Genomic DNA, 27,780 nt, shown 5'->3' on the forward strand with positions numbered 1-27,780 from the left:
TAAAGCAGGACAAATTAGTCTGTGCTCATCTCCACTACCATGCATAGAGAAGTACAGGTAGCTTGGGTCTCTCTGTACAAAGTACAACAGTGCACAATATAGACATCCTTCCAAAATCTTTCAATGTTTTGAATACTTTCCCTCTTCTACCCATACAACGTACTAATCTGGTCTTCATTCTTATTCTGTAGCATTAAGAGCATTACAGAAGCAGCTAAGCATCTCAACCAAACTTGGATCCCAACATAACACAATGGAAAAGAATCTGAGCTTGGAAAGGCTGAAAATCAAAATTAAAAAAAAAAAACCAAACAAACCCAAAAAACCCCACCAAAACAACATACCCCAAAAACCCCAAAATAAAGCCCTTTTTCTTTTTGAGCGGTATCTAGAATGAACATCACATGCAAGTTTTGTCTAAAGATGTGAAGGGCAGAATGCTCATTTTAGTTGTCACAGATCCTTATCGTGAAAGGCAATAATAATTAAAAAAGACACAATAGCAACTTAATCACATAAAGAATTAGATGTTTCAGGGTGAAAATGAGTGTCTGTGCAAAGTCCTAGGAGGAATATTTCAGGCTAATGAATGAAATCAATAAGAAGGATGAATTATGTCTTAAACGCTTCTAAGTAATGCATAGATGAATTATTATGGTGGGCTTTAGTATAGAAATTCTAAGACAAAATTCTAGTGGAACTTTGTGGTAAATGATTATTAGATAACAAATTTTAACATAAATGATCTTGTATTCCATGATACTTCAGGGCCTCTGAACAAGAGTTTAATCACTGGCTACAGATGTTGAGCTAGTCACATTGAGTAAAATATCAAATACAATACAAGCTCGTTTGTGCTTGAAGTCTATCATGCTACAGCTTAGCAAAAATGACTGGAGAAAACAGTATTACAGAGCTTTGTCTCCTGTTGCCAATCTGTAACAAAAAGACCCATGTAATGTGGATTTATTAGAAGAATGTAACACAAATTAGCAAGAAGAAAAGCTGTACCTTTCTTTGATTTCTTTGCTTTGCCAAGAAATTTAAGTCCAAAATTTATGTGGAAGTTCAGTTAACAACAGCTTAATATAACTAGAAATGGCATTTTGAAATATGCCTAAATAAATTAATTGCGAAAGGCTAAAAGAAAATTAACTGGAAGATTTCATTTGGTCAAGTGAAGCTTTCTATTTCAAGCAAACTATATTAGATACATCTTTTTCTTCTGCTGAGAATGTTCCTCCGTGCTAATTCTCTACCAAATTATCATTAGCATTATTATTTCTGTGTTTTGATCTAGTCAAGCAATTGGAAAAATCAACATTACTATTGAGACAATTGTAGCTTTAAGAGACTTTGGTAAGATTGAAACTCAGTAGCATGTTTTTTATATTATAATGAATACTGAGAAGTTGCAGTGTGAAAAAAAAAGTCTTAAAGTGATTTGTGAATTAAAGAATGAGCTTGGAAATGAGGTACTTAAACAACTGTTTAGTTTATGAAAAAGATCAACTGTGATGCGTAAGTACCTTGGCAAGGACTTACTTTCATCTAATTTAGTGGAGAAAGGTAGTAAGACCTGCCAGTGTCTGGAAGAGGAAGCCAAAGAAATCCTAACAAAACATTAATATGTCAGTGAGATTGATTAACTGTTCCAGCAAACTGACAAGGAAATGGTGGATTCCCCATATTTTGATTATCATGAAATTAAGATCAGATTCCTTCCTGACATTTAAGGAATGCACAAATATTCCTGAGCCCAATATAGAGGGAAGCAATGGAAATACAACGGAAATGCATGCATTTGTATAACTTTTCTCCCTATTGGGATATACAAGGACTTACACATACTGGTCAGGTTAATCTTCACTGGCAAAAACATTTATAAATCAATTAGTACAGTCATGTAAATCCAACCGTAAACATCCACTTGTTACAACTGCATCGGCAATCATGCAGAACAGTGCAGAACAGGAACCAGTTTGGCGGTTGTGGTTTAAGTTCCTTTAAACAAGCAGATCTGTTGCATGACTTGTGCTCTGTCACTGCAATTTGCTATTTCACCTGACTTTCCTTTTCTCCACTTACCTTCTGCAGGAGTTCGATTTCCTGCTGTTTGGCGTTGAGAACAGCCAAGGCTTGCTCATGCTCCAACTCCAGCTGTTGCCGCCGTTCAGCAGCCTCTCGCATATGCTGTTTCAAAGGAAGCAGAAAAACTATGAGGAGACTTTAACATATTCTACCTGCAGCCAAATATGCTGCCATTCCCAGGCACGCAGATGTTCATCTCAGCATTAAAGTTCTCTGGTATCACTGATAGGCAAGCGGGAAACTGGATAGGATTTTAATTTGGTCAGTACTTAGAGGCATATTGCCAATGCTAAACTCAGGCATTTTGACAGCAATCTCTTTTAGGATATACGATTTTGTCACTGCCAGCAATGTGGCCTCTGTGATGCACAAGTGAACAGTACCCTTTTTATCCATCAGGCACACATTTATATGTGGCATTGTGCTAAAACATTAAAGCTTGGAAAAAAATCAGCTTGACAATTCCCTAAATGCCTCTTTATCTAGGATATGGTTTTGTGATTTGTTTTGCAAATGATGACCCAAAAGAAATAGCTTACCTTCGCTAATCTCAGCCTATTATTTATAGCAAATTAGAGCAAAACTAACACAGGTGGATTTGGACAAAAGTGACTACACAGTACTAAAAAACCAACTTTTAAAGTACAGCTGCTACTCATGATTCAAAGCAATATGAGAAAGGTTCTCGGGAAGAGCACAAGCTGAACAATGTCAAGATACCCTTTGCAGATAGAAATCTTTTTCATTATGTGTTAATATTATTGTCCCAATATCATCATAACTTTCAAACACCCTGTTAATAAATGGGAGTTAGGAAAGATCTCTTTACAGATTCTGATCTCTTCTCTGGTGAAACTGGTATTAAAGATTTTTATTTTCTAAATTACATATTATTCCCATAATACTCTCAGAGCAGAGACACAATGTCTTATCTGCAGCATCATGAGTTATTGCACACAGAACTATTAGGAATCAGCACTTGGAAACACAAATGCATGGCTAAAATTGACAAGAACAGCCCAAAATATCTCTTATTGTGTACAAGAGAAAATTTTATCAAGCATATTGCTAACCTTTAATGAGCTGTTATTCTCTGCTACATGTTACTCATAACAAAGAGGGACAGCACAGAGAGGCTGACTTCTCTCAATCTGGGTATGGTTGCAAAGGAAGCAGAAATGTCTCCAATACTCCATTTGGCCTCTGCTTGGGATTTATTTATTTTCATTTGATGTGTTGATTAAAAACAACAACAAATTGTCAAAAGTTTTTCCAATTCACCAGTTTTGACAGTAAAAACCCAAAGGTCTCACTTCACTCTCTCAAGATTTAGTACCGGATTTGGTACAGCATAGTTTGATACCACTAAGTTCTTACTTCTTTTACAAAAGCTACTACGGAACATTTCTAGTCCTTTGCAGAGATCAATAAATAATTAATACCATGACCATACAGGGAATCTATGAAATATGATGAAGAAATAGATTGTGATACATGATCTGTGATTCCCCCCAGCTTTTAATTTCTTTGTGTCCTAAAATATGTATTTAATGGTCTACAGTTCACAGATTTTAAGGTCAGAAAAGATCATTTGGTCATCTATGTTAACCGAAAAGTATCTCTCAGTCATTTTAGTATTGTCATGATCTACTTAGTATTTAAAGCAGCAAGGATCTCTTCACCCCAGCATCTGTCCCTCCCCTGGCACAGCAATTAAAACTGCCCCCACCCAGAAGCAATTCCTCCCCTCCCACTCTGCTCATAAACTGGTTCTGTCTGCAAATCTGTTTGGCGCTTCCTATCTGCACATCAGCTGCTGTCATTTCATCTTCCAAGCCTGAGGGGAACAGGTTAGGGCAGCGGAGGAGGACTGCAGAGATCACTAGAAGAACAGCAGGGAGAAAGCTCTGAGCTGCTGAATTCTTTCTGCATCTTCCTTCAGGATTGACAATGATCACATTGCCATGGTTTGGGTAGGTGGTGGCAATCCATTTGTCCATGCTATCGCTGTCCTTAATGTGAGGCAGGTTAGAACTTTCTAAACATGTAAATTTGCACTTCCCTTTTCACACCCTTTCTAGAGGTCTTAATAGTGTTACTCTAGCATCAGAAAGCAAATCCACATCTAAGAGAGCACAGAAAAAATACAGTAAGGACTTCATATTTCAAAACAATTGGCAAATGATTTCAAAGAAAATGTGAAGAAGGAACCTTTTCAGGGTATCTTTCAGATCAAAGGCAAGAATCCTGCTATGCAGCAGAGGATGAACTGGGAACTTGGTGCATATCTCAGTTTTCTTTCAAGCTATAGAGCTAGACAGCTGTATAGTATAAACTGTTTCTGAAATAGCACTTAAGGGACCTGCTCAAACAGTTCTTGTTTTTCCAGCTTCCTCATGGGCAGCAGGGGGATTTGACAATGAATAGCCCATCCTAGCTCCAACTGTTTCAGTGGTTGTGCTGTATTACCTACAGCTGCAAATAAAACAAAGAAAACCATTCTTTCCTATAGCAGTGACTTCTACAGTTCTAAAATGTGCAACTGGTTAATGCTAGAACAAACTCAAATGGCTTTCAAGTACTAAAGTCTTGTTTATGAGACAGAACTCATACGTGATGCTGAATGGGGGAGCAAATTTAATTCTCGCCCAAGTACTCTTATCAAAGGACTTGTCATCTGCAGTTGCAGATGGGTGGGCACCATTACAGTGGAATGAATGGGAAAAGCTGGCTGAACACATCAGAAAATCAGAACTGTTCTATGTGAGAGGCACTGTGAAGATTCTCAGAAGTTAGCTAATTAAGCAGTTCTTCATCTTCCCTTTCCTGCTTTGTTGATACATCCTGAATTTCTCAAAAGAGAAACCAAATTTCTCTTTTGACAAGGAACTAGGCTAAATATTTCTCAAAACTTTCCAATGGCTGGAAAGCTGCAAACCATTTTTTTCAAACTACCAATTTCTCGAGCATATGAGGACACACATGAAATACACAATTAACTGCATCTGCTTGGGCATGGTTTAGTGTTAAAAGGAGATTTAGGGTTTCAAGTCTGTTCAAGGTACTCTGCCAGCTCAGAAGGGTTCTGCTCAAGGGAGAGAACAACTGAACATGAAAAGACAGGATTCTCTATATCCACCAGACAATTTCTGTTTCAGTGAAGGAAAACTTTTGAAGGAGTTCTTAAACAGAACAGTGAGATTTACAGAATGTTTCTCACACATCCATTAGAAGTATTATTGCAGTAGAAGTTAAGCAAAATCAGTGAAATAACCAGATTCAGCTCTTCTACAGAAGAAATTTGGAGGAATCATTAAGTCAAATGCCAGTAGATAATCTAATTATGGAGTGGAGAAATGAACACTTTTTGGTATGGCCAAAGAAAAAGGTATGTTCTTTAATTTGTTTTAAGAAAATCAAACAGTCCATCAGTAGAGGAGTTTCGAGTGTTCAAAAACGTATAAGCCTAGCAAAATCAGTATCTGAACTGGATATGAAAAATGAGTTTTATTGCTCATGAAAGTGGGGGTTTTTAGCAACACAGGAGGCCAGACAATAATAATTTGTATTTTGATTTGACAAAATGAGAATTAATGCCAATTTACTTAGAGCAAATTCTAATTCTCAGCTGTTTTATGAGCCATGAATTCACAGTTCATTTCTTTTCTAGACTTTTTTCCTCATATCTTGCTACTATGTGCTTCTTGAAGAAGTGAATTTCTGTAGATATCAAGCTGGAATCCCACAATCATTATTTAGAGAGCTCAGGCAAGCCACATCTGTTGAAATAGCTTCTAGGTGTTGATCCTGCTTTCTGTAGGTACTAGCACATGGCTCACAGTAAAATAGCAAACTAGTGATAAAGGTCTGTGAAGCAGTCCGTTTTGTATTCCCCAGAAGACAAGGAAGGAAATAACAGAAAAAGTAAATTATCTTCCATTGCTAGAGAAAAAATTTCTACTCGTTCCTGGGGAAAGCTGTATTAATCTAAAGACAGATAACAATGTGTCAGTCTTCTATTTAATTAAGCAGTTTCATTTTCCTTTCCCAGCAGATGTATTTCTTATTTGCACATAATTCTAGATTTATTCCATCAGTGCTACCTATTGACTGGTAAATAGGACATTGATAATTCACTGCACAACAATACACATAACAGTTAACTCCCCTTGGCATTCCCTGGTATATGATTTCAACAGCTTATGTTTCCAGAAGCTGCTGGAATAAATAGGCTTATGGAGCAGTCAGCTTATTTTTGATAACCCCACAGTCATTTGGAGGCTCAGCAAGAGGGAGGTAACTTATAACCACCTTTTATTTCCACCTGTAGCTGGAAAACCTTCTCCTCACTCCTTGAGCAATATCAAATAAAGCTTGAGAGAGGGTTTCAACAATGTATTACCAGTGCAACAAGCCAAAAATAAAATCTCTCCTCTCAAAATTCAGACAGGTAGCCATTTTCGTCACTACAATCATCTCCAAAAGCCCAGATCTATTCTGATGGAGCGAACAGCAAAATCATTTTTCCCCTTTTAGAGTGAGTCTGATGCAAGTCAAAATCATTAACAAATCCAATTTTAAATAAGTGATTGTACTTATGACAAGCATTGACTGAAGCCACTTACCATTATTAAAACACTCTGCAAAGAAAAGTCTTGCAGAAATTTAAGATCTTGGACCACTTATTTTCATTTCTGTCTCCTCCTACTCTCAGGGCATCTATTCCTTCTTTACTAGCCACTTCAGTGGTTTGAAAAAGGAAAACTTTGGGCTTGAGAAGATGAAAAATAAGCAGCTCTTTGGCAGTTTGTCAAAAAAGTTTCAGTGCTGGATCAATGCTCCATTCTAACCAGACAAACACATCCTTTATTTTTCTGAATGGTCTGAATTACAGGCAAGTGTTTACAAGTGTTTTCTCTCTCAGGAATTCTCACTGTAGTCCTCAGCAGTGCAGTTCCTCCAGTGATGCAAACAGCTGTAACTGCATGACTTTTTTTTCTTTTTTTTTTTCCTTTTCTTTTTTTCTTTTTCTTTGTTAAATAATCTTGGTTGCTTAACCCTCTTCAAGGCATGTTTTGGTGGCAGTTTTCCACAACACAACTTCCATATTTTCTACAACTAAGAAAATCTGAGAACAGTGGCCCATTCAAACCAGTCTGTGTTTCTACGACATCATATGCTTCCTTCCACTGGCTCCTTCTACCCCATCACACTGGCCACCAGCTCATTGCCTGTAAGGGACCTTTCAGACCCTTCTCCATTACTCCTTATCCATCTGTCAGATTTGGCTTATCAAGTTACTGACTTCAATCTTTATTTCATCAATGACACTTTGGGAATTTGGCCGTTTCCTAGCAAAGCACTGTTTCCTTCCCACCACTAGAACTTTTTTTGCACTTTGTTTCAACATATACAAATTATTGCCCCCTTGAATTAGCTGGTAAGTAATAATCTCTTGGTTGATTCAATTTTCCGACTGAATTTTGCTCTAACTCTACCTCATCGTCTCAGCTAGATCTCACCTCTGTTCGACTCACCTCATGAATTCCACTATTTCATAGAATCAGTTTGTCCCATGGCATTATGCAAAATAACCAGGACAACAGAAGCAGGACAGCATCATCAACTATACCGTGAAACCTCTACTGAAGAATACACTTACGATTCAAAATGTATTATTGAATTTTTCAAAGTTGAAAAGGAAGCAGCAAATTGATGACATGAAAACAACTGTGTATCTAGAAAACAAGCATGGCTAGACACCAACGTACTAAGCTTCTCTAGAAGCATGTTGAAAGAAAGGTGGTTATGTGCCAGGCACTATAATTCTTTCTAAATAAGGCCTCTCTAATAAAACAACAGCAGGTTTTGCAACCCTGTCCTGACAATGGGATGCACTCTGCACAGGCAATATGAGCTGGCACCAACAGCTTGTTTCAAAAGGCCACAGTAACATTTTGCATCAAGATAGACTGGCAGACGTAGCGCTTTCTAAAGGAAAATATCTTAGCTGTTGTTCATATTTCCTTCATCAGCATAGTCACTTCCCATCCTTTTTTCATCTTGAGTTACCTCCAATAACTGTATAGTGAAAACCAACACCCAATTACTTATAAAGTACCAAATAAAGACCTCTAAAGATGTCTTTCCTCCAATAGTTTGAGATCCCTTGTAGGTACTTGGTCTACTGTACTCCATATGTTATATCTTAACTAATAGGGGCATTCAGTCCCCTGGTTTGCAATGCACTTACGCTTCTGTGACTCACTGAATGAGCATCAGGAACATTAAACAAGCAATAGAAGTACTGTATTGTTGGACTTTACAGCATTATACATACCTTTAGGACCTGCTCTAAGTTCTCCAGCTTGGCTTGGAGCTGGTGTTTTCCCTTTACAGCCAAATCTCGTTCTTTGGTCACTCTGAGAAGGGTTTCTCCAAGATGGTCATAGTCTGATTTTACCTAGAAAAAATAAAATGTGGTTATTGCCCAAAGAGCTAATTAATGAAGGGAAAAACATATCTGACACAAACATTTCTTCATGTTAAAATGGAAAAAGGAAAAAAAGTTCAAAAAAAATAGGAAAGAAGTGTAAAAAATGGAAGGGAATGTTCATTGAAGAAGCTGTGTGTCTCATATACACGTATGTGTGAAACGTATTTTCTTTTGACAAGGACTACAATCTGGCAACCAAACTGTAGTTATGCATAAGTTATGCATATTTAAACAAATAACCTATATAACACAAAAAATAAATGACAGTCAGACAATTCCTAATTTCTTTGGATCTCAGAGGTGGCTGTGCTACATGAAGAGACAGAGATCTAACTTACATATAGAAATGTAACTCACATGCACATTTTTCTGGGCTATTCTTTAGTGTAAATTGACTTCAGAATAAACTCAAATATACATAATCAGCCTGTGCTAACATCTGAAATCAGTGTTTCTACAATTCAAAAATAGGTATTTTTCTGCAACAAACCCCTTGCTCTCCCTTAAAATATTTGCATACAGAAGGTTTTTAAAGAATCAGATACTCATCAAGTAGGATTTGTTTTCTGATTTAATTTACTTGGTGCTAGCTTGACCATTTCAGTATGACTGAGTCTTTTTATACAAGATTTTGTGGATCCTCATTAATAGTGACTACTTCATAAATACACATAGAAAATAAGAAAATGTAATATTAAACTACTTTATCCTGCCATGGAAAATTCAGAGCAGCTGAAAACTTGATTTCTTACCCCTGATCATTTTATGACTTAATGTCCTGTATTGATGCATAGCAATAGGATTGTTACAGCTTGTATCATATCAGAAACTGCAATTCTTACATTAAGAATGAAAACCCACCAGCAATAAACACCTGGGTAAAAAAAATACATAATGTTCACATACTACTTCTACTTCCTTGCAATGTTGATAGAAGGTAAGAAAGCAAAGAAAGTGCCATATTATTTTTAGTGAACAGTGTTTCAAGAAGCATCTGTTTTCCTTTGTTAACTGCACCACAGCACAGAAGCATAAACAATGCTGGCAGGATTACTGACTAAGGAAAGGCAAAGCAGTACAAAGTATTGGGATAAGGCATAGGCTTTAATCTTGGTGCAGCTCATGTTTCCTTCTAACTTCAGTTAAGGAAGTGACAAGTTCCTTTTTATTTTATTTAATTATTGTAATTTCTTCATTTTTTTAAAGAATGAATGGCATTAAAGTAATGTCTGACATGGATATCTCCTGGACGTTTTCTAAAGCGATGTTTTGGAAACTGATTCAGCCTTTCTATTTGCCTTCTGGCTCCAGTTTGTTAACTTGCAAATTTTGCCACGGACCAAGCAATCTAAATGGTTGCAGCCAGCCCTTGTATTCATCTTTGCAAGAGGGCTCTTTAGAGTGCAGTCGACTAGAAAAAAGAAAGAGGAAAATGGAACAAATCATGTTTTCCACAAGAACTGATGCAATTATTGTCAACCTCAGGATTTTTTTCCTGTGCACAGATTTTTCTTTTCCTTTTCCCTCATTTCTATATAACTAAGGAAACTATTAAACAATGGTTTTTCAGAAACTATTAACTTCCTTCATCCTTTGTATTGCATTTCATTGCTCAGATCAGTCAGTGTATATTGTTGAAGAATAATGAAGTAGAAAAAGGAAGCAATGAGGTATCACTATCAATGATGCAATTTTGTTATTGTCTGTGATTCTCAGTTCATTTACTGAGGATGAATGAAGTAAAATATTTTGAACAAGTTTCAAGAAAAGGTTATTTTCCTCAGGCTTTAGTTTTTCCCTGTCTCTAAAACAATTGATACCAACTACGTTTCTAAAGAGTTTTCTAAAACTTACTAGTCATCATAGTCTGCATAATTTTGGGGAGCTTGTGAGCACAGTACCTTTCTGATACGTGTTTTTCCCTGCTGGCAGTGAAGGGGCTATCAGAACAAATGGTGCTTATCAGGCTGGTAATGTAATTTTGGAAACAGATGAATTAAGGACAGTTAGAACTGAAGATATTTTACATATCTCAGGATCTTTCATTTAGGATCTCAAAGTGCATTCCTAACTTAGCTAAAGTTTAGGAATACACAAATGGTTCTGATAATTTCTCTTTTGGCACATCACCTTTCAGACAAAGTTCTACCTATATTTTCACTTTACAGGTTGGAAAGAACATAACCAAATCTACCAACCACCTTCTGATAATTACTCTTGTTACTTCCAGCAACACTGATAACTGTTAATATTTCTACAGGACATTCTTGCCAGGAATTTCTTCTCTGCAGATTGTGTATCACATAGAATGCTGTGATATACACATTTATATAACCCACAAGGCAGCATAAAACTTGACAAGTCTATCATGTGCTTTTTTTTTTTTTTTTAGGCAACATTTGTTCTTAAATATGAATTTCATGCTCTCTCCAAGCAGGCTGTTTAAGAACATATGGGATATACATGAACTTGAATTACACACTGAGCACATCAAAACATCAATGTTCCCAGTGGCAAAAACAGTTGACCTAAATAGAGTGCCGTCATAAACAGTTCTAATTTCATGACAGAAACAGGGAACATTTTGATCTGTGATGTTTCTCTGTTCAATGCATCAACCAATTTATTTTTCCTCCCATACCTTCACACTTATTAAATGTGCCCTCATTTGAGTCAGTTATGAAGGCCAGCGTACTGCTAAAGTGTCTTCCACTTCCTGAACACTTAAACAGAAACTAGTTACTGAAAACCAGCACACCAAAATGAACCAGCAGTTTATTTCATTGGTGAAAAGCTCCATCAGCCATATAACCCACCATTTGCCTTAATCCTAGGTTTTAGAGACCTGCCAATTTCTCAAACAACTGACATTGTTCAGAAAACATTCTTCAGAAACTACCATGAAAATTGTACGACTTCAGGTATTGTGGAAATAAACACTGAATGTATAATACCTATTCTATTTTTACATAAAAACACTAGCACATATATATTCACATGAGCAGGAAAACAAGACAGATCCCCATGTCATAGCACTCTTAAGGACACAAAATCTTTTCAAGTACTCCACTCCAGGAATGCAACTTTGTTTCTCTTATGCAGAGTACCAAAACTAAATCCTTAAGTTATGTACAATTTTAGCTTTATTTGGCGGATTTAAAGGTAGCCAGCCTCCTACCTACTCCTTTCTAGAGACAAATTTCAGCAACTACATTGTGCAAAAATCAGCAGTAGTTTTATCTGTGCTACATAACAGAATGCATAAACACTCCTCCAGCCCCATTTGCTTGGATAAAGTTGGCCTGTTTTTCAGGCCAGCTCTCGAGGGTGAAAAAGAATAAATTATTTTAGGCAGGTTTTCCCCTTCAGGGCTGAGTCCTAACTCTGTTAGAATTCTGCTCCAACCTCCACATCCAAAGTATAGTTTCACACTTTCTGAAGAGTAAAATGTAATCTAAACTGCACAATCTATCCTCAACCTCATTGTGTGTGGTAAAAAAAACCCCAAAACTAAACCCCCTCCCCCCCAAAACCCCAGAAAAACCCAAGTAATTCCCTCAGAAAACCTGTTATGCAAAAAGGAGGTTTGTTAACATTCAGGGTATACCGCAAAGATTGCGTATCGTTAAGACTGTTAAAAGTGAGAGGGTACATTTAAAACAAGTCTTTGATCCTACTGAGGCTGTGATATTAAATTAATAGTGCAGGCAACCAGAATTGTTGCATTGTGCCTTTCACAGTATTTAATATATTTGAAGAAACAAACACCCATAGTATGACAAATTCTGACATTACAATAATAAAAGGTAATTTTATTACTAATTTAGTGGCTAATGTGTCAAAGGTTGACACTTTACTTTTATCTTTTAAATTGCTTTTACTAGGTTTTTCAATGTACCTCAAGCTCTTCACTATAGTAAGAGACAAACATTACCTATAATAAAGCATTATTAACCACATAGTTCTTCACTTTCTGATAATAAGGCGGCTAACATTTTTAGTGTCACCAATGTACTGAGCCTTCACTGCATTAATGTTGCATGCTATTCCTGTGTCAGCTAGAATATAAAACTGCCTAAGTAAGACTTTATGTGCCTTGTGAAGTAAAGAGTAAAGACAATGTGTAAACAACAATAGAGAAAAACATTAGGAAAGGGAGAAATTCTAGACAGATGGATGAATAAAATTAAGTGATGCTACGATACACATGGCTTCCTCCTATCATAAAGTATTATTGCACTGTCCTTTTATATAAAAACAACTTAAATTCCTCAGCAACAGGAAATTTCAGGTCTGCTTTGATACCAGGTGCTATGCACAAGATGTAGAGTACATGCATAGCCATCTCTGAATTTTAGTGATTTGCATTGTCTCAGGGACTTAATCAGACCTCCTTTGGTTTGGAAATTCAGCAGTGGGCTATTCTGTGACACATGCACATCGGAGATATCAAAGCATGCAGCTACCACTGTTTTGCAAGCTTTGAGGATGGGCTTTCATCAGAGCCTAAGTGAGTTACAGCTCTTCTGATATGAATGAGGTTGCCGAGCAACTCACTTAAGCCCTGTAGAAATCCCAGATTGGAGTTTTATTTTTAGCTAAATGTAGCCCTGCAAAGTGGCTGGTTCATGATGTTTCTTCCACTGAATGCATATGTGGTGAGGTAAGGCACCTCAGCCTCTCCTCCCATGCTAGTCATGCCATGCGTTATTTGCCATAGATATAATCACACTGTAGTTATAAAGATACTTTTTGTCCCATAACAGGCACAAAAAAAGAATCGAAGAAAAACACTTACTATTAAAATAGTTTTTATATCAGGACCTGGAATAGCTGAGACTATGCCATGTGCCATGCTACAGGGAAAGTAACAACAGCAAATTTGGATATTTGCTGCTCAACAAGAGCTTTTCAACATGTTATTGGCAAATTTAAAAATGCAAAGAAAAATGCAGAAGGGTAGGAAAAAACCCTACTAGATAGCAATTACTTCTATCAGTATTTTTCAGAAAAAGAAGAGAATTTTTCAATCAAGTCTCATCAAAATCACTGAAAAAGTCTTTTTACCAAAGCCTAATACCAATTTACAATACTAAGAAAATACACATCAGAGGAATGGTGTACCTCTCTAAAGTCTATTAGTGTGTCTTAAATTTTCACTTGAAAACAACATTTGTTTATAAAATAGATTTTTTGTAGTATATTTTTAATTAGAATATTTTATGTTCTCAAGTAGAAGCAAGTAGATGAGAAAAAATGACTATACATCCACTTTTATCCACTTTGCAGCCTGATTTCTGTAACAAATGAATGTATGAAATCTGTGCTCCTGTTGTTACCTGGTCATATTGCAGTGCTTTGTGGGACACACTTGCATACTGAAGGCTCAGGCGATTCTTTTCTTGCACAGCATCCTTCAGTTCATTTTCCTAAAACACAAGTAAAGAGTGTTATAGACTATTTATCTTCATTACATTACATCCTATTAAGTGCTTAAGGAAGCAATGTTTTTGCATTATTTGGTATTAACAAACTAATAAGAGTAATATCAGGCACAGAGCCAAAGGCACTGAAGGTGCAGAAACAGCAGATTAGCTTGCAATTACAGTTGGCTCTATCATAAACCCACATGTTTTCAGTAGATGATCTGATTAAAGACGTGCAAGCAAAGAGAAGTGTCCTGACTTCACAGGCCTGGTGCCTATAAAAATAATAATAATTAAAAAATCTCCCTATTTACGTAACAAAGAGCTCAAACCTGGCTGCCTCACTTAGAGCTGGAAAGAGAAAGAGACTTGGCTCCCAGAAAAAAAGTAATGCTATCAAACTTAGGTCTTCAGAAGGCATTTTGAAGGCAAAAGCCAACATCTGGAATGCATGCTCATGCACATATTTTTTAATTCACATATTTCACTTTACTTATAAAGTATATCTATTTATAATTTATGTATATATACACATTCTCATACAAACATTTTTAGAATCTGGGTAGAGCACCTATGTACTACAGTGGCAGGCAAATCAGAAACGCAGATGGAAGTCAAAAGATAAGTAACCTATGCCTAAAGATCAAGGTATTAACTACAGCCTCAGGAATATATTTTTATTTATTTAGACAGCACTATAAGGAGGAAAAAAGGAAAAGTAAACAAAACTCAAATATACAGTCAAAGGTCAAACCAGAGGGGTGGAAATGCTTTGTCAGGTCACGCAAATCAAAATACATGCAGCTTAGGAAAACCCAGCAGCATCTTCTGATATTTCTGACAATTTCTTTTTTGCACCAGTTCACAAAGCTAGTTGTCTCAGATTAATTCTTAAATTCAGTTCCTTATGAAAGTTGCAGTCAGTCATGCTGGGAAATCTGTAATCTTTCCATCCTACAGTGTGCATTATACATTATCTTCTGAAAAATTTGGTTTTATTTGCCAAAAACTGTACTAAGGTAGGCAAAACTGGGCCCACTTTTGAGTGATTTGAAATAATTTATGATTTTGCACCATTAAAATCCACACTATCAGCAGATCTCTCTACTAATTCTGCTGATGTCTTAAGAAAAACTGTTCAAGTAATGCTTTATCACAATTTCTCTTTAAAATTCTCAATAGGAAAAAGAATTAAATTGCCAATTTTTGATTTACCAATGTAAGCCCTAAAAAAGGAATTTAAAGATTCTGATATTTATATGTTTTTCATACTACTTGAACCAAAAAACTTCCCATTTTAAGCATACCTTTCATAAATCAATTTCAATACTTTCTGCACACAAGATCAATGTTTTGAATAGAAAACTAGCATTTTCAGTGAACAAAAGTTGTTAATCTGTTTATCTAAATTGTTTCCTAAGCTTCATTACCTGAGCATCAGAACTAGTGAAGCTTACAGATTTCTGCCTAATATATTTTTGACTAATATATAAAGAAGGCATGACATCCAAATCTGATTGACATTAACCACTGGGTTCAAAATTTACAGGGTCAGCTAAACAGATAGTATGATCACATGAATGATTTTTTTCTATAGAAAATGAGATTAAAATATCAGTTTTATAAAACATTTCACCCAGAAAAGGCCATTCTGAGTAACAGTGATTGTAACATATCAATTAATTCCACAGAAGATATTGCTTTTCTGCCCACATCTGGAATACGAGACTGATAGTTAAATTTAAACATAAACAAAGGATAGTGAAAATTAGTCCAGCTTAAGTAATGACATGTTACAGCACCATTGTCATACAATATCAGAACATCTCAACATCTGTTGGAAGCCATCTTCTTGACTAAGCGTTAAGTGCTACTGCACTGAACTAAACTAAGACAACAAACTGCAGAATATTCACAGTCTCCTGACTGCAGATATACCTATCATCTCACACATAAGGAGCTCAGCAATTATAATTTCTCAAGTCTGTTAAATTTGTTGTTCAAGTTGCAATTAAAAGTGGCAGTCAGACTCTGAGATGCTAGACAGTTCTGAGGGCCAAAATGAGAATTTCTTAGCTCATGTTGCATTTTCAAAGGTGTGAATTAAATCAGTAAATATTTTTATAAGATCAGCAAACTGCATAGAACAGTTCCTTGGATATGCAAATAAATCATTGTGTCCTATTAATTGCTGAAAGTCACTTGTAAAGCATTGTGTGTCTATTCTGCACTTTACAAGGTGAAAATAAGCTACACTACCTGCTCTGAAAGCTTTACAACTGCAGACTTCTGTCAAGCCAGCTTTGACATTGACTTTAACGGATTAATTTGCATTTGTTACAAATCTATACTGCTCAGCTGACTTTAGTGGGGAACAAGTGACAATGAGTTACCAGGTTTTAATAAGGTTATTAAAAGGAATTCAAGCAGAAAGGGGGTGGGGAGCAGGGAAGGGAGAGGAGGAGGAGTAATTGATGGCAATCTAGGCCAGTATCTTTCACACCCTACTTAATTTCTCCAGAAAGGAAACAGTTTATGAGAGATGGCACAGCAACTGGGCTGGCTTTTAGTCTTACCTGAAGAAAATACATTTTATCATGTTATTTGCAAGAATGAATAGAAGTAGGGCAGTAACTATCCCAGTTTCATTGGTCCTTACTTATAAGCCTATTTCTTTTCACTTATATCTCTATTCATTATAGCGGCAATTTCTCTCAGTATTCTTTTGCATTTGCCAGGATAAAGCCCAGCTATGTTCCCCATCCCAACTAAATCCATAAAGATCAAGAATCACCTGAAACAGTAGCAGGGATTACTGGCACACTTCTAGCCTAAAAAATACACAGATAGAGACCCAGCAACTAAAACTCAGGTGCAAAATTTCCACTTGCAGTATTTGCAATAGGGATAGAATGTATTTGTATATATTATCAGTGTGTTCGGAAGTGACATAAATACATGTGCACTTATAAAATTTAGATTGCTTGCTCTCAGAAAAAGCATTAAGGAACAAAGAATAAATAACTCGTCAAAGACCTCAGATCAATAACATATGGTAAAAGCCAGAAACTGAACCAAAGTCTTGTAAATTTTAGCCAAGTTCTTTTACTGGGCTATGTTTTCTGGAAACGATCCAAGTCATAATTACTGTCAACTCAGAAATTCCCACAATATTAGTTTCAATTTGTTGACTTGAGTCATCTTTCAACAACAATGAACCCTTACCACAGGGGCTCTGACAGAAGAATTCTGGTAGATTCAGCTGTAACAGTTTAGCTACTGTATAGTAGTATCAGTCATGCCCCTGAAAGTAACCCATGATGTGGTTAATTGAAGCAGCACGTACTACTGCCCAAAGGGGAACGCAAGCTAGTTTCTGTGTAGTATACATGAATAGTACTTCAACAGTTATGTTCTCTCTCCAAATTCCTTATGACCGGTTTCTCCCGTGTTGAATGTTTCCAGGTGCAAACTGTTACCTGGAGAAACACACTTACAGTACTCATTATACATCTCCTCTTCTCACCATCTCCTCTTCTCTTGTGGCTGTGAAATACCACCTAGATTTTTGCAAATGATAGTTATGCCTCATTGCAGTTTGTGATTTTCTGTCTGATCCATTGAATTCAGTGATTTGGTCCCTTAACAATATCCGCCTCAGTATTTTCCAGGTGAGTTAAATATAAACCTTCAACAAAAAAAGACCAAAGTTGATCCCAGCTATCCCAGAACTAAGTTCCGCCCAACAGGCAATTCATATATTAAAAAAAGAGAATTGAAGTCATGTAGAGGAAAATGACATTTTTACTCTTTTCTTCCATGTACAAACCAGAAGACTCAAATTTCTGCTATAAATTCTTATTGGCCCACAGTCAGTCTCTGAAAGTTGCCAGTGCATGGCTGCTCTTGTCAAAAGTGCTGTCATACCACCATTGTGTATACACCCATTTGACTGGGGCCAGAGTGGCACACAAAAAGGTGTTTTTCATTTAGGGGGGAATCCAACACATTTGATTATCATTTTACTATGTTTTGAGTTGTCTTCATTAGGATTTTATGGTTGGTTCCTGAAAGAGCTTTGAAATGTCAAACACATTTTAAGGGAGACAGATGCCTTTTGAAAATCCCAGCTTCTCGCACATGAAGGCCATGCTTCCTTAAGACACTATACTGAAATAGAGTATTTTTCCATTCTCTCTCCTTTATTTGGCAGCTAGCGCTGAATGCATTAACAACAGGGCAACAGTTCTCACTTCAGCTCTTACAACTGCCAATTCCAAACAGAACCTCCAAGTCAACAGAAAGAAGAGGTCAGCAAATACATAGGGCAGCCATCACAAATGACAGACTTACTGGCAATAGGCTGGATACGTGCTTCTTGCATTCAGCTTGTCTGTGAATGCTAAGGATTCTTCACTACAGACTTCCCCTCTCTCAATTTAATAACTCCACCAAATTCTAAAGGGAACATGCAAAGAGACACCACTCTGTTATTGCTTGGACCTAAGAGGAGGTTTTGTGTGATTTTTGCAATTCATTTTGGAGCTTGACATGACTGAGATTTTTAAACTTCTGGACAATAAACCAGTAGCAGTCCAAAAAACAAACCTGTGGAAAGCATTGCTATGCACTCTTCCCTCATCCTTTTATACAATAGTTTTGACTTCTTTTTACAAATTTAATGAGAGTTTTGTCCTTTTATCCCCTGCTGCCCTCTCCCCTGTTCTTCTTTTATGCACTGTACGTAACAATTCTGATAATTTAATTGTGCCTAAGAAGCAACATTTTATAGTCAAAGGAGGTCTACCATTTAACCTACGCAAATCAATCCACTGCAGCTGTTAATAAAGACAAGTAAAGCGAAGATTAAGAACATATCAAGCCAGTTAGTCCAAGACACAGTATAAAGGCAAATACTGACTAAATGTTAGCACACTAATGTGCAAGTAAAAAGGAAGCAGTACTTCATAATTCAAAAAAAGCTTCTCACCAGTCTTGACATTGGGTATCAATTATTAGTTGAACAGTCCGTCACCCCCTTTCTAATGATGTTGCTACACAATACTCATCTAACAAAATCAAGGGCTTGAAGCAATTTAATTACTAGTCTAGCATGCATCCAAAAATTTTACAGAAAAATGAATGTGTAAAATTAATGATAAGGAAAGAAACAATAGAAGTGGTATGTAGAACTATTTCACCTTCCCCTACCCCCCAAAAATTCAAAGTATTGTCACAGATTAGCATCAACTAGCTACAGAACAAACCAAACCCAAACTTTTCCTAATATATGTAGGCAGAAGTTGCACAGAGCTTAGACTGCTCCTGCTTAAGATTTTTTACCAAGTCAAATACAAAAAAGCATAAACCATACTTATATATATTACATATATGGTGGTATGTCAGTCATGCTGTGTTCATGTCAGGACCATAAGTAGCATAATTTTCAAAAAGAATCTGAAATGTCTTTAGCATGTCAGTCAAAATTCCAAACAGCAAGGATATTTCCTGCTGGATATAAGGAATGCTTCAGGCATTCTCAGCTCAGACAGGCATTTTGATTTAAGAAAACAACACTAAGGACGATCTTTTCAGAATCTGCAAAATAAACTGAATCAGAAAATTGACAGCCCTCCCAAATGTATACAAACACAAGCAGTCCTGCAGTGTGCTATTTTTTAAGGGATGCCCAGAGCACTACGTGGCTTTAAAGGCTCACACACCGGTACATACTTCACAAAACATGAGACGATTAATAAAGAAACATCCATGAAAAATAAAAATAAAAGACACTACAAATAAATTGTGTTACCTTATATATAAGTTGCATCTTTTTAAGTGCAGAAATGAAGGCAAAAATGTGTGTTCGTAACAGAGAAAAGTAAAAATTCTCCTACAGATATGAGGACTGACTATAAAAATTCATGGTAGGAGGATGACTTCTGTAGATTTAATACAATCTGACACTGCTGTCTGGGTAACAAGGTTCTACATTGCCTGGAGAAAGGCATCTGTTGCCCTGTGTGCTAGTTTGCTCACCCATCAATTATTTTTGTTTAAAAAAATGTTACACACTATTCATTTATTTGTAGCTCTTTTTCTTTGAGACTTATTTCTTCCAGTAACCTGCAATGACTGTATTAGAACACTCTGATTATAATCCCCTGTGATAGTTCTCTATTTTGATGATACATGAATAGAATTAATCCAAGAGAAAAGTGAAAACCTCTAGTCTACAGGTACTTAAAAAGGAAAAATGAAGAATCTTCTGACCTTTTCTCATGTATTTTTGCCCTGTAAATGACTCACTTCTAAGGTCAGGTTCATCACCACCAATTAATTTTTTTTTCTTCTTGTAAGAGCTAAATTTTAAAGGCAAAGCTGACTCATCCTGAATAGTACACAGTAGAATTGTTTAAGAACCTCAGCATGGAAAAGCTAACAGAGTTAGCCTGAGAGGCACAGCCTGTACAACAAACTGCCATTAAAACCTTTCTGATTTTCTCTTTGCAATTAACATATGGATGATGCAAGAAAAATACAGGCCGTCCTACATAATTCTAGCCACTATATAGCATAGCACTGAGCAAAGTGGAACCAGAAGCAAGCAGAGAAAAGCAGCTTTCACAAGAGATGCTGCTGTTCTGTTACTGTTAGTAAATGTTCTGACATCACTTCCATTATATCTGACAGCTTTGGATGCATACCAGTAAGACAAAAGGGGGATCAAAGAAAGCACTGAAAGGTGCTGAATGTCCCCTCCCTGTCCCATGAAGGGTACAGCTCTATCCAGTACTGGCTTCCACAGGTATCAATTTTGACAGTTAGAAAGTTCCACTTTCAATAAATTGCATATTATAAGTTAGTGGAAAACTATTAAATGCAATAAAAAATAACCAACTAAAGACTCTTTTGAGGTGTTTTACTATTTCCATTTGATTCTTCCTCTCAATTATCATGATTGAAGTATATGTTAGCAAGTAGTACAGGAAAGTAGTTGGACATTTTATGATGTTAACATTTAAAAACTAAAGAATTTCTACAGAGAATATTAACAGGCATACATAAGTCTGTTCTACTACCACTCTTAAGATAAAGGCAGATCTGCTCAGAAATGCATTTTAAATAAAATCGCTTCACAATTCGATTTCCTTCATTTTAAATAGGAACTTTTCCATGCAAATTATACTTTGTTCTAACAAAAGAACACAAATGCAGCTTTACCCTTCTAATCAGTAGGCTGAATTTAGCATAAGAAACACTATATAAAAATAGCACTTCTTAAAAAAACACTACTAAATAAGGAACACAGGAACTGTAGCAGTTTATTGGACTTGGAAATCATCAGTGTCTTGGCACTTCAGTGACCAGCACCAGATGTTACAGAGGAAGCACAAACAATGCATGGTATTATTTTTCACTTGAATAAGACTTAAGATAACAAGCTTTGCACTACCAACTCATTTCATTCACTCTCTTTTTTGTCTTGTCTTTTGGACTATTAGCTTTTCACACAGCTGTTTCTCATAACTTGTCCACACAATCTTGTCTACCCCCTCAAATCTGTCACTCCCATAAGAACACTGATTTACATGATAAGGTACTCACTGCCATGTTTTGCAGGATCAGAGAGGAAAGGGATGGATCAACATCAGATTCACCTGAACTTCTGGAAGATTCCCCTATTTTGGAATCACATGTAACCATGTTTGATTTGCTGCTGCTCAGACTATGGCCATCACTGAAAATTGTTCATCACACTCTCCATCTTATTTTCTTCACATATGGCACATAGCATGAACATGAAAAGACCCTCTCATCTCTTTCAATAATGAAAATGTGTAAAGTGATAACTTTAGATATATCTAAGTGCAATGGTTTTATTGTAGTGTCCGTACTCGTGAATAAATAACACAGCAGACATTCTAGCTGCAGCTGTTTATGATGAATTGCCAAACACGCAAGTGCTCTTCAAGCCATTACTTTTGGACTTTACACCTACCGTGGCTGAAGGAAGTAATCATGAAGACAGCAAAAAAGCAGACATTCCCCACGATAACGTTATTTTGTATTTGCTATTATGTTCTTATTTTATGATGCCATGCTTCCTCCATGAGGTATGTGGAATGAGTCAGCTAGATTCTATACTCAAAAGCAAAAGACCAAATGTCTTTGCACACTTCCAGTTCACAACACAGATGGAATGAAACCTCTAACTGGCAGTAGGTGGCATTACTTTTTTTCTTGTTAACTTCTGCAGAAAGTATCTAACACTATCCCAACAAGCAAAGACAGCAATTGTATAATATATGTTTTCAGTATCATCTTTTAAAACCTTCTCAGCCTTTGCAATGAAATGTTATTATTGGATAGCTGCTTGATTCCTTAATGACAAAATTATACATAATCTTGTTGTGGAAAAGTAGTATACAAATGTATAGCTGATAATTGAAGAATCAATTCAATTTTAGACCTATCAACTTCAAAGAAAAATAAGGGGTAAGGGAGAGGTCAACTCTCATCAATAATGTCTTATTTATGTATGTTAACACTGTAATACTTTCAGTCTAAGGCTGTTCCACTAACTAAAATTATGCAATATTGATAATGCTTTCATCAGTGACCGTAGAAAAGTTATTTTGATAGGCATAAGTTTTAGTACAAGCTTCATACCAAAGTAATTCTACCACTGACAACACAGCTGTTCCTAATTTATCCTGAATGTGCTTTAGCTTTTGTTCAGGCTACCCTCCTGAAGATACGCCCTCACCACAAGTCAGCCAAACTACTACTTAGTATTTCCTTTAAAAAACAAGCACATTTGTGTTCCACCTTTCAAATAACATCCAGCTGCTGGGAACATAAACATAGCCAAAGATACAATAAAAATACATTTCTGCAGCCTTTAGTAGTGAATTAATCTCAAGTTTAATATTACAGCAGTGTTTTCCCTTGGACAGTGTTAGAAAGTTAATCAATTCGATTTGTGGGCTGAAGCAAAATCAATATTTATCCAGGGGTATTTCTTTCAATTATTTTTACACTCACTTCTCAACACAATAAATGAATCTGTGTATCTGAGAGACAGAGGGTCTAATTCTCATTTACCATGCCACAGTTCTAGTTCCTTCAGGGACAACTTATAGCCAAGGGAAAGAAAAATTATCCACTGCTAAGGGAGAAAGGAGTGAACAAGGTCCCTGGTCTTGTATAAAGGCACAAAGGAAACACAGTGTGGCTTAAATATTAACCCCATTTGAATGCTGGTATCAAGCTGGCACGGTCTGAAGAGGACATTCCCTACTGCCCACTTAAAAATTATTTTCTTTTTATTTTACCATCATACTACATATTTTTTGTTTCACATCTCAATTGGTAATAAATCGTTCTTTTGCCTTGAGTCCAGTGGATGTGCCAAAGATCCAATTCATTTTTGTAGGTCAAATCAAATGTCACCAACTATTTTAAAATAATTAAAATGCACAGTGAGATTTTAGTAGTTTCTGCACATGCATGAATTTCCACTTGCACTTTGTGATAATTCATAAGGAACTTGCTATCCACATTTTCCACTTCAATTTCACTAGTGGCTGAACAAACAGAATAAAGCTAAACATCAGCTAAAAAACATGAACAAAGTTGCTCTGATCACCACTGGAGCTCATTAGGGGTAAGGCTGCAACAGAAAACATCTATTCAACTATCTACTAAGGCATTAAGGTTTCCATTTGCTGATCAACAGAACACAGACAGAAGACTGGTGAACGACGATGTGAACTTGGAGATCTCTCAGTAGAATACCTTACAGGATCTTCTAAAGACCACGTATGTTAGTATTCTGCTAACACACCAGTTGCAGACGCTTTTATATAGGAACAGCTCATGGAGAGATCTTGTCAACTTTGATTAAATCGTCAAGTTCATTGCGCTACTTCTTATAATAGACATTTCTTATTCTTACTGAAATAGAGCAAGCCATTTCTTGTTCTATTTCACTGATAATTAAAATGCAATTAGTTAGATCAGCTTTCACAAATATTTCTCAGAAAGCTTTCCTTTTTGTCATGCACAAAGAGGAGAGAATAGCAAACAAGATCAACTGTTGCCATGGTAACATCATGCCCCAGCAGGTGAAAAACTCAGTCCTGTGGCACTAAAAAAGGATGAAATGTACTGAACCTAAGCATAACATCAACTAAAGCTCAACAAGCTAAATGTTTTTTTCATAGATTGGCATATTTTTAAGCAACACATTTAGAGAGGCAAATGTTAAAAAAACCCATGTGAACTCTGGTGACATTAGTATCATTAATTGTCTCTGAGTAATTTTATTGGGCAGAAATTTATATTGATATGTTGCATAATTTTTGAAATCTCTATGCAAAGTTTAGCACATTTTTAAAAATTGTAAGTGACTTGAGAACAAAAGATAATTTTTCATTTCAAGAGAGATATGAGAAAACTATGCTGAATAATTTTAAGGGTTAGATGCCAGAAGCATCATTCAAAAACAGCTCTTCATGCTCCAGAAGTTCTGTTTTCAGAACAGATAATATTATAGCCTTCAAGTATGACTGTACAGTCAATTTTTCATTTTCTGTTAAGCTAAGATGGTATATATAAACACTAAACAAATTTCTGAGTTAAGCAAAACAAAGTATTATGGGCCACTGCTTTCCCTGTGTGATTTTTTAAGAAAAGCTGTACAAAACCATACATTGGTCCTTCTATGGTCCAACCAAATCTTCCTTAACTATCTACAAGTGCCCAGCTCAAAACACTTCATTCCCATTTACGCTTTGCATTCCTTCCTTAAGGAGAAAAACCATGCAAGTAAGTCACAAAGCCACCTTTTCATCTGCAGGGCTCTCAAACACTGTGAAATCACCATGTATCATATTCTCTTAATCAAAGGTGTTTTCAAACCATTTTCAACACAATTTGAAAACTAAAAAAAAAAAATGGAACTTTTTGTGATTTTTTATATAATACAACATATCATTTTCATATCAGATATCATTTTCTTCAGCCGTTTAGCAAAATGTAACAACTTTAACAAAGCTTAATAGTTTTACTATGTGTGTATTTACATGTGTGAAAACTTACACATACTATTTTTCTAAGTATACTCAGGAAAAATACATCACAAAACAATGAGTTTAAACAGTCTGCCAGTCAGAATTTGAAATTTATTGATTACTCACAGTTGTTGGGCAAGCAATGAGTGAACTGTGCATTCATCCTTCCTAAGTGCCAAAAAAAGAGAAGATGACTCTATCACCTAACTAAAGCAATGCTGTTTCTTATCCTTCTACTCAATATTATCTAAAGTCCTGTTGCAATAACATCAAGGAGAAATACAATAGCTAGCAAATACTAGAATTCGCAAAAAATGATGATTTTTTTCAAATATTATGTCATTATTTTATTGCTTGAATTTTAGTTCAACCTTGAATGTCAGTAATGTACCAAACTTCATATTAGGCACTACCCAATTAGAAGAAAGTCCCTGCCTAAATATATTATGTTTTATTTTTTAAAGCATAAGGCAAAATAGGGGCTAGAATCAAATCTAATTAAGATATAATTTTGGAGGCAAGAAGTCCTCTGCATACGGAAAAAGGAAAATAGCTTTACAGTTTTTAAACAGTGGCTGCCTGAAGACACTTTGCAGCTTGGAGTTACAAAAATGATATTAGGAAAGGTTATTTGACCGAGTGTAAATGAAGAGGATGAGAGCATTATCTTCACAAGAATAATACTTCTATATATTGATACCGTATGTGCTGAGGATGTCAATAGTTTGTACAGTAAACCTGGGAGAAATAATGATACCTATTTTTCACAAAGAGAAACTCAGTAATTAAGACTAAAAAATGTCGCTAATTTTGAATTTGTCTGCTGGTTGTAGACATCCCTGAAAAACTGGGGCAGTCACCAGCAGTGAACACTTCGGAAATGTGGTCTTAGATGATTTGACTGGCACTGAACAGCAATATGAAAGCAGAGTCAGAGACGGGTACTAACACAAAAATCCTCCTGTGTATCACACTCTACACAAACATACAAGTCTTTAAGCTTTCAAGAACTACCACAACTTCTTATTTTGCTGTCATAAATCTGCTCTACATCTCTGTAATCACCAAGGACAATTTTCCAGGCATTTTTGAGAGCAGAACATAGAATACTTCATGTTAACATATCATAAGAAACAACACAAAATCTAAACAATATATTTGCCATGTTACTTTTCTTTATCTTCTCTTTCCTAAATCTAATTAATGCTGCCAGGAAGATATTTATATACTATTCTGCTTAGTATAAAATCAAAAGAAAACTAAATCATCAAGGCCCCAATTCAGGCAAGGAACTAACTGCTTAAGAGCAGTGGAATACTGAAGCAACTTATCTGAACCCCCTAGTATTTTCCCCCTCACTAAACTCTGACACAAATCCAGAGCCCTGACTGCTTTCAACAGGGTAGAAAATTATCAGCTAGAAAGCTGCACTGAAGTTGCAATCAGACTTATTTCATTGCTATTTCCAAGTCTTAGCAAACATATTATTTGGCAACTCCAGTTAATCTTAAATTTGCTTCAAAATGATTAATTAGGTGTATATTACTCCCAGTCTTAAACCATTCATTATTTCATTACTTAGAGTTACATGTGGTAGCAACGAAATGTATTTCACCCCCACTTACTCAGAAAGCAGTCCTGTATATATGGAATTGCATCCATCTTCCCTCCTTAATGACACAGGCAAATAGAGAGAGTCAGAGTTTCTTTCTGCTCCTTCAAGCTGTACCGCATCATACTCTGAAATTACAATTAATCTTCTTTACTAGCTGAAGCTGACCTTTTAGCCACTGCCTGGAAAGAGAACATCACTCTCCTGGGGGCTGTTCAAGGGGAGGGCCTTCTTGTGCCTGACACCTCTCAGCCACGTGATGAGATGAGGCAAAAGGACATTAAAACGGGTAATTTGGGAAGGTATGGTTAATACTATTTATACAAGGAAGGCTGGCAAGCCATGCTCAGCTTTCTTGCTTCCTTAAGTACCTGAGGCAGGGAAGCTTTTTGTGATCTGTAACATCAGTAAATATTTACATGTTGGTTTATTCTTTAAAAGTCAGTAATTAACTGCTTAAGGCTGAACAGAAAGGTTCTGTAAGCCTTCACTCAGTTTCTGTATGCAGCTTGCTATTACTATATCCCTGGTCTAGACCAAGACATTCTGGGACTTAAGGTATTTGTATTCATTTAAATAACCGAAGTTTTTTCATAGTTGTTTCCAAGATGAAACCTTGACACATTAGGAAGCACAGAGTTTATGTTTTAACTACTTGCTCATTTATTAAATGAGGTGTGTAAAATAGTTAGAGAGACTGCAAAAGGATTTTGCCTTCCGTCACTCAAAACAATCTGAGCACTAGGAAATTCAATTTCTCTTTGCCCATAAAACCTTTTTAATATGAACATGCATTGCTCATTATCCTGAATATAGCTTTTAAAATCTTTCTTACTGTCACTTCATATAGAATTCACATTATTTTATGTCCTCTTTAAAAATATATACAATCTTTGTTGTTGTGATTTGTACATCTGCTGATATTTAATCAAAGTTTTATATTTAAAAGATAAACAACCTGAAAACAGCTCATAAGTCTGACAACCATTAGGGTAACCAACCAGGAAGAGTCTAATCAGAGCACAGAATTCATCTTCTGTATAAAATACCAGTTGATTAGCAAATAATCTTACTTAA

The 27,780-nt window shown here is 36.1% G+C and overlaps 1 protein-coding gene across 21 annotated transcripts in view; it reads right to left on the bottom strand.

Annotated features, from left to right (window-relative positions):
- Window positions 1–27,780, bottom strand: part of RIMBP2 (RIMS binding protein 2) — a 156,918-nt gene that overhangs the window by 57,343 nt on the left and 71,795 nt on the right. For 18 of the 21 annotated variants that reach the window (XR_011326642.1, XM_069794901.1, XM_069794899.1 and 15 more), the window contains exons 4-6: window positions 13,927–14,016; window positions 8,432–8,554; window positions 2,089–2,193 (exon numbers count right to left, since the gene is read on the bottom strand). Coding sequence is in view for 20 of the 21 variants with exons in the window: in XM_069794901.1 (XP_069651002.1) it covers window positions 2,089–2,193; window positions 8,432–8,554; window positions 13,927–14,016 (318 nt within the window). In the remaining variant the exon portion in view is untranslated. Of the gene's footprint in view, window positions 1–2,088; window positions 2,194–8,431; window positions 8,555–13,926; window positions 14,017–19,825; window positions 19,912–25,217; window positions 25,260–26,716; window positions 26,926–27,780 lie in introns of those variants that run through there. The other 3 variants (XM_069794905.1, XM_069794910.1, XM_069794906.1) reach the window with 3 other exon arrangements.

Source organism: Haliaeetus albicilla, chromosome 10 (genome assembly GCF_947461875.1).
Source record: "Haliaeetus albicilla chromosome 10, bHalAlb1.1, whole genome shotgun sequence".
NCBI classification, from domain to species: Eukaryota; Metazoa; Chordata; class Aves; order Accipitriformes; family Accipitridae; genus Haliaeetus; species Haliaeetus albicilla.